General features: G+C 43.0%; 1 protein-coding gene across 1 annotated transcript in view; it reads left to right on the top strand.

Annotated features, from left to right (window-relative positions):
• CADM1 (cell adhesion molecule 1) overlaps positions 1 to 15527 on the top strand; it is a 328154-nt gene that overhangs the window by 269755 nt on the left and 42872 nt on the right. Inside the window, exons 4-5 of the mRNA XM_047071496.1 lie at positions 1847 to 1984; positions 3920 to 4078. Coding sequence (XP_046927452.1) covers positions 1847 to 1984; positions 3920 to 4078 — 297 coding nt within the window. The remainder of the gene's footprint in view (positions 1 to 1846; positions 1985 to 3919; positions 4079 to 15527) is intronic.

Genomic DNA, 15527 nt, shown 5'->3' with positions numbered 1-15527 from the left:
TTTTGTTTCAATATCCCTATGATACTGCACTTAGAATTGGATAGTATTTGTTGGTCCTAAACATCCAGTCTCTCTGTGTATTCTCTATCAACCATCTAGGTGCGTGATGAAAATCCATAACTGTCCTGATTGTCATCTGGCAAGAATATCTCTGTTAAGGAAATAGCTAGCTGAAGTCGTCCCATTTACTTTTGTAACTGGTTTTCTGTGTCTCTTAAAATGCTGGCAGATGTGCAATTCCAAATTGGATGTTAGACTCTCTCTCTTTCTGCTTATTATTTATTTATTTATGTATTTATTTATTTATTTATTTATTAACGTAAGCAAGGGTAGTTTTTGGCCACGTTTAATTAACTACCCACTTGGGCCATATCACTTGGGCAACACATCTAGTTGAGCAAATGTGTTCTTTTCCTTTTACACGGGGAACAAAGAAGAGGCCTGGTTTTGCTCTAATAGTTACCCCTCTACACACACCCCCTACACACTGTCTTGCTGAGAAACATACGCAACATGTCTGTTTCCTTTTCTGTCGTTCTCGGTAGGAATTTTAAGGGCTTCAGTTCAGTGTAAAAGTCTTCCCGTACACAGAATTTTACATTGGGCTGGAACAGTTGGAAATCCCAAATACGTGGTTTAATCCCATAATTTATTGAAGCGGTATCAGAGATTTATTATTCAACTTGATCATCGGGATGGCATGTTTATACATATTTAATTTCTTGTTTCTCTTCTGAGTTGAGAAACTTATTAATCATAAGTCTCAGAACTGTCTTTGCTTATTCATGGTGGTCAGGGCACATAGTCTTAGATTCACTCTCCTGAATTCAGTATTCTTACTGATTTTTATTTCAAGACGCTCAGTCTTGAGGTAAGGTTGCACCTTATGCAAAGTTTCACTGCCAACTCAGCTCCATACAAGATAACGTACTTTCTTCACCATCCCCATCATCTTACATACTCTGGATTTGATATTCAGCAGTGTAGCCCCAAAATATTTTATCCTGACCATCTTATTCCATATGCTCTAGTGTGTTTTAAAAAGAGTGGCTTTAATTCTGATGTATAAAGTTGACTTGTAAGCACTTAATAGTCTTGTTCACCTCTGCTGTCTAAAATCTGGAGCATGAGATTTCAGAACGTGGGAAAATGACATGGGAAAATGCAAATTAACTGGCATTTCCTATATTACTGCATCTTCATAGCCAGTGGTTTTTTTACCATGCCATCCATTGGAGGTCATGATTGCATTCTGGTGCTCTATGAATATTTTTAACTGAATGCAACTGGTTCCGAGGCACAACTTTTCTACGTATATTTATGGTGAGTGATTGTTTTAAGGGACTCCAGGTCTTTGATTCCAAAGCTGGTTGTCTTTGGAATCTTTTATATGAAGATTGAAATCCAAGGGTTCAGTTCAAGGAGAAGCAGTCCTTTCACATCCTTCCAGATAAGGATGATAATTTCAATAGAGTTTACTCATCTTACGTTTGTATCTACTTCCTGTTCAATTTTCTAATAACCGATTGACAGCTCATCTGATACCTACAATGTTACAGCTTGGTCATTGAAAAGTTAGGGGAATGGGAGAATGGGCATTTTTTATAAGGTGACTTTAGGAGAGAAATTCTAAACTCACAACTCGTGCATGATATGATTCACCTTGTTTGATAATGGCTTTGTACTTCTTTTTTCCCCTCTGGTAGTGGTTTGTTTTAAATTCCCATCAGGAACGTCCGTTATTTGTCTCCTCTTTTTGATAGCAGTGGTGCTAGTTTCTAATGAAAAGAAGGCCATGTGCAGAAATGGATTCTGTGTTTAAAAAGCGCACATGTTTAATTTGTAGTCCCACCACGCAATCTGATGATCGATATCCAGAAAGACACCGCAGTGGAAGGCGAGGAGATCGAAGTCAACTGCACCGCCATGGCCAGCAAACCAGCCACGACTATCAGGTGGTTCAAAGGGAACAAGGAGCTAAAAGGTGAGGCACGGGCTGCCCCTGTTAGTGGGCACCTGATTCCTGCAAGGGCATCTACCTTTGTGGAAATGCAAGATAAATGCAAAACATGCCCCTAAAACAAAAATATCCATATAAGTGTGGTTTATAATCAATTGCTAAATGCATCTGAAGCCAAAGCCTAAGGGCACTTTATTGAATCTAATGCATATCCTCCTTATGTGGTTTGAGGGTTTGTGGTGATACGTGTTCCTGGATATTTACTCCAACGCTCAGAAAGAACTAGACTTATACACCAGAACTCTTTAGACCGGGAAGAGATGTTAGAGGGGTCACTGAACTCAGGTTCTCATTTACCCTGTGACCCAGGGTGGGTCAGAACCCCAATTTCTCATGTTACACATTAAAAAAAAAAAACAGTCTAACAGCCTTCATGCTGAACTCCAGGTCATTCTAACATGCCTTACCGCACTGTCCACTCACGGACCATGTGCTTTCCTGCAGGGACGGCTCTGCCAAGTGGACTAAGAATTTTATCTTCACTGTGAATCTGCAGGCCCCCCTTCTCTCATGGCACCTGTGCTTCAGTTGCCCGTTTCACCAGCCCGTTCTTTTGCCAAGTTCCCAGTTTGTGACAGCAGCACAGGCAGATCCTGCAAACATCTGCCACCTTCGTCATCGCCGTGGCCACAGCCCGTCCCCTATTTGACCCTTAGGTGTCAGTCATCCTGAGTTGTAGGTACATGTCGGCCTTCTTATCCCTTTCCAAGTAGTCCCCGAGGGCTAACCTCCTCTGGTCATTGGACAGAAATGCTAGCTGTGTGCCGCAGTTTCTGCTAAAATGGGGGTATTAATATTACAGATTTGATGGGATTCTTAGGAAGATGAAATGAGTGAATGTTTGTAAAGCTTGTAGCTGGTATCTGGGGCAAGGTAAGTGCTCTGTATGTGCTTGTTAAATAAATCAGGAGTGCCAGGAAGAAAAGAATAAGCCCTTTTAGAAAGGGGATATAAAAATCTATATCTAGAAAGAGATAAATCTATATATAACGGCTTAAGTTTCAAAAAGCTTGCTCTGTTTTAATCTCCTATTTCCTAGGTATGGTTTTGGAAGGAAGGAGTTTCTCATTTCCCCTCTGCTTTTCTAAGTGAATTGAGCCATTAAATGTGTACCAATAAATACAAAACATTAAAAGAAAGTTAATGGTGCGCTATGTCCCGGGGAGTGCTGAGTTCAGGAAAGGGGCCACGTTGGCCTATTCATCCCATCCGGAAGCCTCCTCCCTCCTTTTCTGGGTGTTCTTGGACATGTCTCCCATCTGGCCCGAAGCCTGTATCTGACTTTGCTCTACCCACCGCCACTACATTTTCTGTGGTCTTCCAAAAGTCTCAGAGTTGAAACATTTCAATTACAATTTCAATTATGTAAATCCATTTAGTTACTTTCCCTCCTAATTGTTGCTGATGGGGTGGGCAGAGGGGCTTGTTTATATCTCTATTCCTGATTGAATTACTTAGGAGATTTGGATGATGTCCTGGAATTTTTAAACCGCATGACAGCCTACTAGACGTTTCAAGTTCAGATGGTTGTAGGGGTGAAAAGCGCTTCTCTTTTCCTCCTCCAAAACGCCGTCAGCAGTCAGATGGCACGGTGGTTCAACTTTCAGCTGCCTTTTGGTGGGAGGTTTTAAGCTAGAAGACGCATATGTAATACAGTTAAATTAAAATAGTATATATTATGTGGGGTTGCAATACATCTTACCTACTTATGCTGCAAGGTTGAAAAGTAGGAAGTTATCATTTTATCCGTGATCTACCCACAGCTTACCCTGCCCCACGTGACTTCCATCACCTTTGTTAAAATGGCGATGGTGGGGCAGGCGAGCAGTGGGGAATATATAAAATCAGGGTGATAGAAATTCACTCGACTGAGGTCTCGGTGTATCCTGTGTCCCCCAGGCAAATCGGAGGTGGAGGAGTGGTCAGACATGTACACTGTGACGAGCCAGCTGATGCTGAAGGTTCACAAGGAGGATGATGGGGTCCCAGTGATCTGCCAGGTAGAGCACCCTGCCGTGACCGGAAACTTGCAGACGCAGCGGTACCTGGAAGTACAGTGTGAGTACCTGCCAGTGCGCTCGGGGCTGCCTTAACCAGGTACCAGAGACGGCGTGCCTTATAAGCAGCGGTGATTTCTCTCTCACAGCCCTGGAGGCCGGAAAGTCCAAGGTGAAGGCCAACCAGCATGGTTCTGTTCAGGAGAAGGCCCTTTTCGTGGCTCTCAGCCACCGCCTTCTCGCTGCGTCCTCGTGGGGCGGAAGCGGCTAGAGCCCTCTCTGGGGGCTGCTTTCCAAGGTCCGAGGGCACTGATCCCGAGCGTGAGGCTCCACCCTCAGGACCTGAGCGCGCACGCGCGTCCCAAAGGCCCCGCCTCCTCCGAGCCTCAACAGCCGGCATTGCGACTTCGACAGACGGATTTGGGGAGGGCGGGACACACAGGTTCAGACCGCAGCGGTACCCGAGTATTTTCTACCGAGAACGCAGAGAAGCAGTTGCCTAGAAACATTTCAGAAGCCATTTATTGAATACATATGTTTTATATAGTGTAGAGTTTATATCTTGTTGTCTTAGTAGTAAAATAATCAAAGGATTATTTTCCTGAAACGCTGCCATATTATCGAGTGCCAGTGAGGATTTTCAAAATACTGCGTTTAACCCAAATGCAAAACTTTAAGAGGATCCCAATCTGTTCTACCACATGACTTAATTAATTGCCTTTTGTGAATATTGACTGTAATCATTCCTTTGTGAACTTTACAACCTAAGGTGATCCCTCCCACTTTCTTGGCCCCATCAGAAGTACTGAATTTTCTTTCTTTCTTTTTTTTTTTTTTATAGAGGGGCTTTTATTCCCATTCTGCATCAGCATGTCGTTTTACATTGCACATTCTCTTCCTTTTTCAGCTTAAAGTGTAGTAATGAGTTTAAAAGTGGAACTCTTTGAGATCAGTGCCACCATCTCAGTAGCTTCATCAATAGCAGCTAGATCGTGGTGAGTGGGGTTGTCTCCTCACTGTGCCCGATGAACTAAGGATGCTCCCCTTGTTTTCTCTCTGGACTCTTCCGCTCGCCAAAATGTTTTCTGCACAAAACCATCCTTGCAGCAAAGTTGCGACCAAGTAGCCAACTTCTCACTTTTTTTTTTTTTTAATCAGGGAGCTTTTGTAACTGAGAGGCCTGTGAAAAACTTGCAGGTGATATGTGAATGTACATCGTGGAAATGCTGTAAGAGTTTGGTTGGAAATGGAGTGACTGGGGGGGGGGTTCTGATAGACGCAAAGCATTACCACCTGTGAATCCGTCCGTTCGTTTGCTAGAGCCACTCTAATAAATTACCGCAAACTTGGTGGCTTAGAACAACAAATCTATTTTCTCATGGTTCTAGAGGGCAGGTGTCTAAAATCGAACGGTTGACAGGGCCACACTCCCTCAGAAGGCTCCAGGAGAAAAGGCTTCCTTGTCTTTTCTGGTTTCTGGGGGCCCCAATATTCCCTGATCTGTGGCTGCCTCTTTCCAGTCTCTTGCATTGCCTCGGCACAGCCTTCTCTTCTCTGCATGTCTCTTGTAAGGACACTTGCTGTGGGAGTTAGTGCCCACCCTGCTAATCCAGAATGGTCCCATCTCACGATCCTGAACTTGATTACATCCGCAAAGACCTCTTTTTCCAAGTAAGGTCGCATTCGCAGGCTCCGGGGTTAGGACCTGGGCCTATCTTTTGGGGGCCACCATTCAGCCCACTAGGGTCTCCATCACACGTTTGAATTGCCCGAGCCAAACAGGGGCAGGGAAAAGGTATAAAAAGTTGCTCCTAAGACACCGATCTCGTTCTCAACCTTTTCCTGCTCTGTGAGTTGGGCTCAATTTAACATTACATAATGCAGGTTTTTCTTGTTAATTCATCTCATCTCCTTCATTATGTAGCTTCATTATGGGCATCATGCTTATAATTTTCATATCACTAAAACTATTGTGGTGTAATGTCCCTATAATGGGAAAACAGAAATGATCAGATATTATCTAAATTGGCAGATAGTAGATTTCTTGTGACTTTGTTAATATGTAATTCATTTAAGCAAACTTAATATCCATTAACTTTCCTTGTAGGGGCCCATTAGCTTTAATAATACATTAACTCCTTTGTGAAACCTGACTAGAAGTTCACCCAGTCCCCACCCCTAAACTCTTTCCGGGTCCCCAGAGTGTCTTTGTCTTCCGTGTCCTGTAGATTCAAGAGAGGTTTGTCCTTCTAGGAAAAGGAATAGAGCTTCCTCTCTGAATCCATTTGACTGACTTAAGTCTTACAGAGTACTGCGGGCCCTCCACCAGAGGGAAGTGACCAGTGCCTTCCAAAAACGAAGACACACCTGTCTATCACTTGTGAATTCTAACATGGCACCCTCGTATAGGAGGCTGGGTTTATTATTATTATTATTATTATTATTATTATTATCCAAAGTGAACCACACAGGCATTTTACTGTTGATACTTCCCTTTACAAAACGTATATAAAGCGAAAGGCTTTTTGCGTAAAAGAAGGTTAAGAGTTATCAACCATTATATTGATCTGAATGGGAATTTAGAGTCTGGTTTGGCATCTTAAATAAGACTCTGTGCTCAAGAAAGTCACCTGACAGTTCACTACCCTCCATTCCTGGAGCATTACTGACTACTTGGCAGAGTCAGCTAGGAATTCCTTAAGTAACTCCTTCAAACACGACTGGAATTCTCTACCTCATTTCCTACCAGCTTTCCTCTCTTGAACACCAGCAGCTGTACGATAACTCAAAAGCCTCCTGCCTCAAATGCCTAAGGCACTCAGTCATTGGGCGCTAAAGCTCTGTCAGTCATTGGCCAACACTTGGTGGTTTAACCCCATCTCTCTCTGCAGACAGGCAGCCCCGTGTCTTGATGGCAGTGAGAAAAGAAGAGATACTTAAGTACATGAGATTCAGCAGCCAGTCTGCATGCATGTGGAATTATTTGAGATCTTCTATGAGGAGTTACATTAGACCCTCACTTTTTAATCGGCCCAAACCCTTAAAGTCAGCAGCTCTTAACCTTCTTAAAAGCCCTTTAAAGGTCCCATAAACCTTGGGGCGTCTGGGAAGCCCAGTAGGTTAAGTGACCAACTTCAGCTCAGGTCATGATCTCATGGTCCGTGAGCTTGAGCCCCACGTCAGGCTCTGTGCTGACAGCTCAGAGCCTGGAGCCTGCTTCGGATTCTCTGTCTCCCTCTCTCTGCCCCTCCCCCCTCTCAAAAATAAATAAACATTAAAATAATAAATAAATAAATAAATAAATAAATAAATAAATAAATACAAATACAAATCCTGTAGACCTGGAAAAGGGGAACAAAATTACATATTCACCACGTTTTGCTTACAATTTAAGGAGTCCATTTATCCTAAAGACTTATCCTAACTTCATTGATTCAAGGACCAGTTTTCTTCCCATATCCACAGGTCATCTGTGCCTTTACATCATTTAGAATTTGTCTTTAAGGGGCAACTGCGTGGCTCAGTTGGTTAAGCGTCTGACTTTGGCTCAGATCATGATCTCACTGTTTGTGAATGCCAGCCCTGCGTCAGGCTGTGCGCTGACTGCTCAGAGCCTGCTTCAGGTACTCTGTCCCTCTCGCTCTTTGCCCCTCCCATGCACTCGCTCGCTCTCTCTCTCTAAAAAATAAATAAGCATTTAAAAATTAATAAAAAAATGGGATGCCTGGGTGGCTCAGTCGGTTGAGCATCCGACTTTGGCTCAGGTCATGATCTCCCAGTTCGTGGGTTCAAGTCCTGCATCAGGCTCTGTGCTGACAGCTCAGAGCCTGGAGCCTGCTTCAGCTTCTGTGTCTCCCTCGCTCTCTGCCCCTCCCTTGCTCATGCTCTTTCTCTCTCTGTCTCTCAAAAATAAATAAATGTTAAATTAAAAAAAAAGAAAAAAGAAATAAATAATAACAATAATAATAATAAAAATAAAGAATTTGCCTTTAAGTCACTCTATCACTTTTCCCTAACAAAGACCTGTGTAAAAATATCTATCAAGTTAGGATTTTTATTTGCTATATGTATTTTGTTTAATAAACATCACAGCAAATATATAGCTATTTTTTTTAATGTCCTTTTCTTTGCTACCTAAAACAATCCCTGATGATAACAGTTATAAGCATTAGGTTATTACCATTAAATACTGAGCTTGTCCGTGAACCTCAGATTAAGCATTGCTGTTTTCTGGGTAAATAGGACTACTTGCTGGGGAAATGTGACCTAATGGAGTTGGTATTAAATATACCCACTTGGTTCAGTCCTGACCCATTTTGTTACATGAAGCCTTATGGAAGCCTTTTCTACCTCATCAAAGACAAATGGGTATTAGTCAGGATATGAACAGGGTTAAATGGCAGGTAATGGATTTGAATTCTGTATAAATTATGTTCTTTTAAGAAATTACTCTTAGGGGCGCCTGGGTGGCTCAGTTGGTTAAGCATCCGACTTCGGCTCAGGTCATGATCTCGCAGTCCGTGGGTTCGAGCCCCGCGTCGAGCATTGTGCTGACAGCTCAGAGCCTGGAGCCTGCTTCGGATTCTGTGTCTCCCTCTCTCTCTGACCCTCACCCGTTCATGCTCTCTCTCTGTCTCAAAAATAAATAAACGTTAAAAAAAAACAAAGAAATTACTTTTAAAAAAGGAAATAATGAACACCTACATTGTATGTCACTAGATAGTTTACCCTAAATATGGTGGGGAAAGGAGGAGGGGTGAGATAGAGTGCTACCATATTGTACAGAAGACCAGGCTCGAGCTGCAACTTGGAATCGCTTTCGTCTTGTGGATTTAAGTCCTAATTAATTGAACACAGAATCTTGCAGTGTTTGTTTGTTAGGACCCTTATTTGTGGTACCAGGAGAAATTGGTGTGCCCAATTATGTGAAAAATCAGCCAGATGTGTATGCTGTCATACTTTTAATAATCTTTAAGTTTGTGGTGAGTACAGATATTAATTGTGTAGTATGCATTGAAGTGATTAACATCAATGTAATTTATCATCTGGAGATTTCTGAACATAAATAAATGAGTTGTTTTGTTCAGCAAGGTGTTGACCCCTTCAGAATTAGTGAATTAAAGCCCCCCCCCTCTTTTTTATTATAAATATGAAAGGCACCACAATCAGCCAAGTGTTCAGTTATTTGATTTTCTGGGGCATTAGCCACTCTTGTTTGTGACATTTCCCTGTTGGGTGCTCGTTTGCAAGCTCATTAATAAGGTTTTCTCATAGGAACGTTGCCGGGAATGACGAACATACAGTAGGGCTCTTAGTTTTGTAGCTTTCATTGTGAGCCTCAGCAAGGATACAGCAGCAGCACGCAGTTAAATGTTTAAAACAGAAAATAATTATGCGCGGAAGCTGGCATTCAAAGCTCTCCTGCCTTAGATGTGAGGCAGAGAACAGTTTTGCCTTTTAATGTTCTGAGCTATATGACCCTAAATTCTTTCTGCGCGTTTTTTTTCCTTCCGCGTGTCTGTACGTAGCGTTGCTCAAATGTACAACACGGTTGATTATAGCGGAGCGTGGCACAATTGTGGCACGGTTAGTGGAGCTTCAGATCTGCAGGAACGTACTCTTGTCAAATAAAAGCCTGTTTAAAGGAGAACAGTTCACTGTCTGAGCGTTAAAAGAAAACTGTTTAAATAGCATCAAGGTGGCAACACATAGCGACGTAAGCTGGCAATTCAAAGAGGATCTGTGACCCTCGGTATGGAATTCAGATTGCCGTGCAAAGCGGGAAAAGCCTCACTCTGGACTGAGGTGAATCCGCAGCTCTTGAATCGCTGCCGTGTGTCCTTTGCTTTCTCCCATCACAGCCTTGCTCTTTAAAATGTTTTGCAAAAATCCTCATCTTGTGAGGGTTTTGTGTGTGTACATATTTTAAAAAAAAGAAGAAGAAGAAGAAGAGAGAGAGAGAAATTGAGGTGAGTTTTGAAAGGGAGAATGAAAACAAAGACTATAGAAATGGATGTTTGAATAACTTCCCTCCTCTGATTATCATCTGATGGTTCATCGGGTACGTAGGCATCATTTTCAAAATGAGTTTTATTGACTCCCTATAGGCAGATAGTTTGTAAATCCATATTCCTGTTCATCCAAGATCCAGGGAAGGCTAGATTTCTTCTTTCATTCCCTTGATTGGGGGAAAATTGGGCATTGAGGGGATGATCAAAACCTGTTCTTTATCTGTGCCAAAATAAATGTTTCTCTGGTATCGACAGTGCCCTGCAGTGAAGGAGGGAGAAAAACCTGGAAATAGGAAAATCTTTCCTGCTCGGAGTGGAGAATAAGACATAGTTTCCAAGAGCGGCTCCTGTATCGATCCTCCCCCCCTCATTTCTGTTCCCAGATTGTATTCTTCACGGCCTAATAGCTGGCATTTCCCGATTGGGCCGGTTTCTCTCTGATCTCCAGTCTCCTCTTTTAACAGAATACCTTCTTCCTCCCACTCTCCCTTTCTTTTATTTATTTATTTTTTTTAAAGCAGTGAATTGAGTTTCAGGGAAGTTATTCTGGTATTTATTATTCCTCACAGAGACCCCCTGATTCAAACGAATGTTTAAGCTGTCATTTTTTGCATTGTCACAGAGCGGTGGCGGGGCCAAATTCCCGTTATTATTAACTCTGTAGCTTGTTCACGGAGCGTTCTGCGGCACCAGAGGGGGCAGGAGGCTGAGGGACCAACATTAAAAAAAAAGAGTAAATGTCAGGCCAAATGCATTATGAGTAAGACTTGGATGACATGATCCTTCAAGGAAGAAAGCCATCACCCCTACCTTCTTCTGAAGGCACGCTCGGTAGACAGAGGCCTCTTACAAAGGACTGTCCTCCACCATCTCTCTGTCTGACCTGACGTATTTGGGGGAAGACGTGTCCCTGGGGCTTGTGGGCATCGAACACTTACGCAGTGAAAGTAGTCATCTAATGTGTGCTCCTAATGGTTTTTAACTCAAGGTCAAATTTCGATTCTGGGGAAGGATAAATGGTTGTGGAGTTAAAACTCTGAAAATCTAAAGCCAGTGGTCAAACAGCATCCTTTATGATTTCCCTTAAGATACCAGCTTGAGTTATGCCAGAAATGCTAAATATATGTGTAGTGAAATGGAGGCAGCAAATCAGAACACCTGAGCTGAATCTCACATTTGGGGAGCTGGATTGACCTTCGAAAGAATAATACAATAATAATTTGTGCTGAGGGCTGTCGAAGTGATTAAACAAGACTGGGGTGGCTCTAATGCCTTGGGTAGCCTATGGGGTCAACCCTAAACTAGAGCCAAAGTCCCCATACTCCAAAGAAATGAAACTGAAGGGGCGCCTGGGTGGCGCAGTCGGTTAAGCGTCCGACTTCAGCCAGGTCACGATCTCGCGGTCCGTGAGTTCGAGCCCCGCGTCGGGCTCTGGGCTGATGGCTCAGAGCCTGGAGCATGTTTCCGATTCTGTGTCTCCCTCTCTCTCTGCCCCTCCCCCGTTCATACTCTGTCTCTCTCTGTCCCAAAAAATAAATAAACGTTGAAAAAAAAATATTTAAAAAAAAAAAAAAAGAAATGAAACTGAAGCCACAACCATTCAGGAACAGCTAACTAGGCTTTCCCCAAATAAGGCAACTGCTTAAGCCACAAACAATCAAATAATGTCCTTTGCTTTGTTTCCCTGTCTTCTCTGTAAAAAACCTCCCTAGCCTCTGTGGCTAGAGGATGTTTAGTTTGGTGTTGCCCTATTCGAATCAACGTATGCTCACATAAGCCCTCAAAAATTTTAATGGGCCCAGTTTATCTTGTAACAGGGTTAACATGTATTCACAAGTTGATTTTCTCTTTTTAGTGAGTAGCAGAGCTTGGACTAGGCGTTCATGCCGCGTGGTAGATTTCTCCACGTTCTTATTCATCCATCAGCTTGGTAAACAAGTATCGAATGCCTACTGCACTGGCACCGTACTAGGTACCGGGGATACAAAAGAGCGAACGAACATTTTTCTTCTTACGGAGCTGACCTTCTTTGGGAGAAAATCACGCTCTAAGACTTTTCTTGCTCAGGGTTCACTTCCAAAATTTTAAAGATTTCTCCAAAACGGGGAGGAGTACTGTGCAAGTGTGCAGCCCGCTTTGCAAGCTCTGGAAACCACCTTCTGTTGCAAACGTCGCTGAATAAAATTTGATTCTGTTGGGTAAACAGTAATTTCGGTATCCACAGAACGACTTGCAAGTTGCAACGGGAAGGAACCGCATTCCTGCCGAGGTGGGGGGGGGGCGCGTGCTCTCCGGTCCCGCCCCCCACCAGGTTTGACTCTGTCAGACCATGGCTCTGTCCTCCGCAGGTGCAGTTGCGGCGCCCCGATTCTACTACAGATGTAGCAGCGGGAGGTCCTTCACCTTTTGCAAACAGACAAAATAAATGGCAGTGAAAATTATTCATGAACGTATCATGACATTAGAAAGCAAACCTTTTGCAAGATGCGGAGGTCCTCTGAAAGCTCGCTGTGACTGTTCCCTAACCAGGCCCGATCACCTCACGCTACCAGAAGCTGTCTTCCTTCAGTGCTAAGCCACCCTCTTGCAGCCATCCAAGCAGCCCTACGGTGGGGGCCGAGTCTCGCCTTGAGCTCAAAAAACCCCTAATACTCACCAAATCTCAGGTTAATCTTTGCATCGCCGTGCTCCTCCAAACTTCGGTAATCCTCCATGATTGACAAAGACTCTTGGGTTGATGCTTCCCCAGCCAAACACGCAGGTGGTGACCCAAACTTCTGATACATCTGGGCCCTCACTGCCCTTGAGCTCTCCCTGCTAGGCCCTGGAACCATCCGCATTTGCTCCACAGGCATCCTCGGTCCCCCTCTGATGGATATTCAGAACATTGGACGAGAGCTAAGGAAGGGCCATGAGGGGCCTGTATCCTGAATGTAGTTGCAGGAGCAAATTTACACCCAAGCCCTGGGACCTGGTTGCAGTCAGACCGCCCAAGGACATTGGATGCCCACATCACCTGAAGTAGAAATTCTTAGCAGGAGAGAGTGTTGGGAGCCCCGCGTGGTAATAAGTCTCGTGCTGGGATATCAGGGGCGTCTTCCTCCTGCCTCAGCTCTACTCCTGACTGGTACATGGGAAGGATGACCTCCCAGGCAAAAGGAAACTGCAGAGTACCTTTTTTTTTTGTTAATTAATAAATTTCGAAACCCGATACATTGGTGTTGTGATATAGAGAGGAGACGATGACTTTTCATTTACATAAGAAAGTGATATACAGGTTATAGAGTCTCGAGTTTCATCTTCTGGAAAGATCATAGAATGTGGTGCAAGGTCAGACTGGCATGAAATCAATTGTAATCTGCCAGCAAGCCGTTCTAACCTCTTTAAGAGTTTCCTTTTATATATTTTTTTCCCTTTATGGAGAGAGCAAAGCACATTTAAAGAAAGCCTCATCAAATTGGAATGTCTTTCTAATATTATTTTTTTAATTGGTTGCTACTGTAGTGTGACCTAAAGCCTCCTGGTATTTAACCCTCTGTGCAACTTTGACTAATGAACAAATCCTGCCTGCTGTAAGAGTCTTGCTAAATGTCTTTTATAGGGTTTTAAAAAATTACAGTGTATTATGAAAACCTCAGATCACTCGACCTAATTGATTGGCTGTTGGTGATGCCATCTCCATAGCTCTAACGTTCCATAAGTGCACAGACCTAACTCTTTTTCTTATTTTTATATAGCAGTTCCATTTTATAATGACATTAGGCCATTCTGCGCGATACATTTCTGGGTAGTTATTGCACTTGGGCAGAAAGTGTCGTCTGGCTGGTAGCCTTGTGCCTTAGAACACCAACCGAGGCGTAAAGTGATCACCCAGAAAACGTACTTGGCCTTACCTCATTACTTAAAAATAAATCTTGGAGTCTGGGTCTGTCTCAGAATAGGTTTGGTGGGTTATAACACTTGATTTATGAACATAATTAAAGTATAAATGATGAGCTTTGGGCTAGTCAGTCAGCCATCTGGATTGTTCGGTATTTTGACATACTCACTTTCTAGTCTGGATCTTCCTGGGAAAATGTAGCATCCCTGAGTTCCAGAGGTACCAGTGGAATCCCAGGGTTTCCAGTCCAACTGTTGAGCACACCTGAGTTCCTCTTTCAGGGCAAAAGAAGGGCACAGGTCTTGGCTCACAGACTCTCGCTCTTCGGTTCGTCGGCTGGGTGTGAAGGTAGTTCAGCTGCCCCACAGTCAGATAATATGCTTATAAATACTGCGTGTGTCAACAGAGGACGACATTTTTTCTGTATAATACAAACGAGATAAATGTTTACCTTTTCAGCTAGCTGTTAAGGTAACTGTGGCAGCTGTCCCCGTAAGTAGATGGTAGATGTTTCTCCAAGAAACCTGAGGAGTAAATTGGGAAAATCAGTTGTTAAAGTTGAAGGTGTATTTTCTATGGTTTAGTATGTTATTTAAAATATATATATATATATATATATATATATATATATATATATATATATAAGTTCCAGGTATCGTAAATCCTTAGCTTGTTCTTCCTAATTTCTGTGAGTAGTAGGCAACTGGGAAACAGCCATAATAACATAAAAAAGCATTTAACTAAAAGTCAGTGGTACTGAAAAGAGGCAAAACTGCATTAGATTTTCAACACTCCCTTTATTATTAATGGAAGTTGAGCACATAAGACCCTTGGCGCACTGTGCGGAAAAACATACCCTCTCTGTTTGCTTGTAAATTACACAAGGGGAAAAAAACCAAAAAACAAAAAACAAAAAAACCTTCCACATAGGCCAGTAGGCATCCTGCTTCTTAATTAATGGGCAGGAGTCAGCAGCGCGTGGAAAATGTAGTCCTTCCATAGATCAGAGATTAACCTATAAGCAAATGCTACATGTCAGCCCAGATTTGGGGCTTTAAATTTTTTTTTTTAATGTTTATTTATTTTTGAGACAGAGAGAGACAGAGCATGAACGGGGGAGGGTCAGAGAGAGAGGAAGACACAGAATCTGAAACAGGCTCCAGGCCCTGAGCTGTCAGCCCAGAGCCCAACGCGGGCTCAAAGTCACCGACCGCGAGATCATGACCTGAGCCGAAGTCGGATGCTTAACCGACTGAGCCACCCAGGCGCCCCCAGATTTGGGGCTTCAAATTTAGTCTTGCCCAGAATGTTTCTTGGGGAAGAATGACAAGAGGTTTCCTAACCAGGAACCCCATTAAGTGGTGCTGTTTCCGAATGTGAAATATAAGGAAGCAGGTCTTCAGCTGTCTGTGTTTCCTTCCTTTCTTTCTTTCTTTCTTTCTTTCTTCTTTCTTTCTTTCTTATTTTTGTATTTTGTGTTTTTAATAAACTTCACCAGCCAGCTCTGTGTTTATGTGTTATGCCACCAAAAATAATAGGACCACATATGTCACCCAATTGTTGTATTTAGTGTAAGCTGTAGTCTGTAGAACGGTGCCCAGGAGCTCTTGCCTTTGCCC

Source organism: Lynx rufus, unplaced genomic scaffold (genome assembly GCF_022079265.1).
Source record: "Lynx rufus isolate CCGP_SWC_20201006 ecotype Redwood Valley unplaced genomic scaffold, mLynRuf1.p SCAF_9, whole genome shotgun sequence".
Lineage (NCBI taxonomy): Eukaryota > Metazoa > Chordata > Mammalia > Carnivora > Felidae > Lynx > Lynx rufus.
This window is presented reverse-complemented; position numbering and strand designations above follow the sequence as displayed.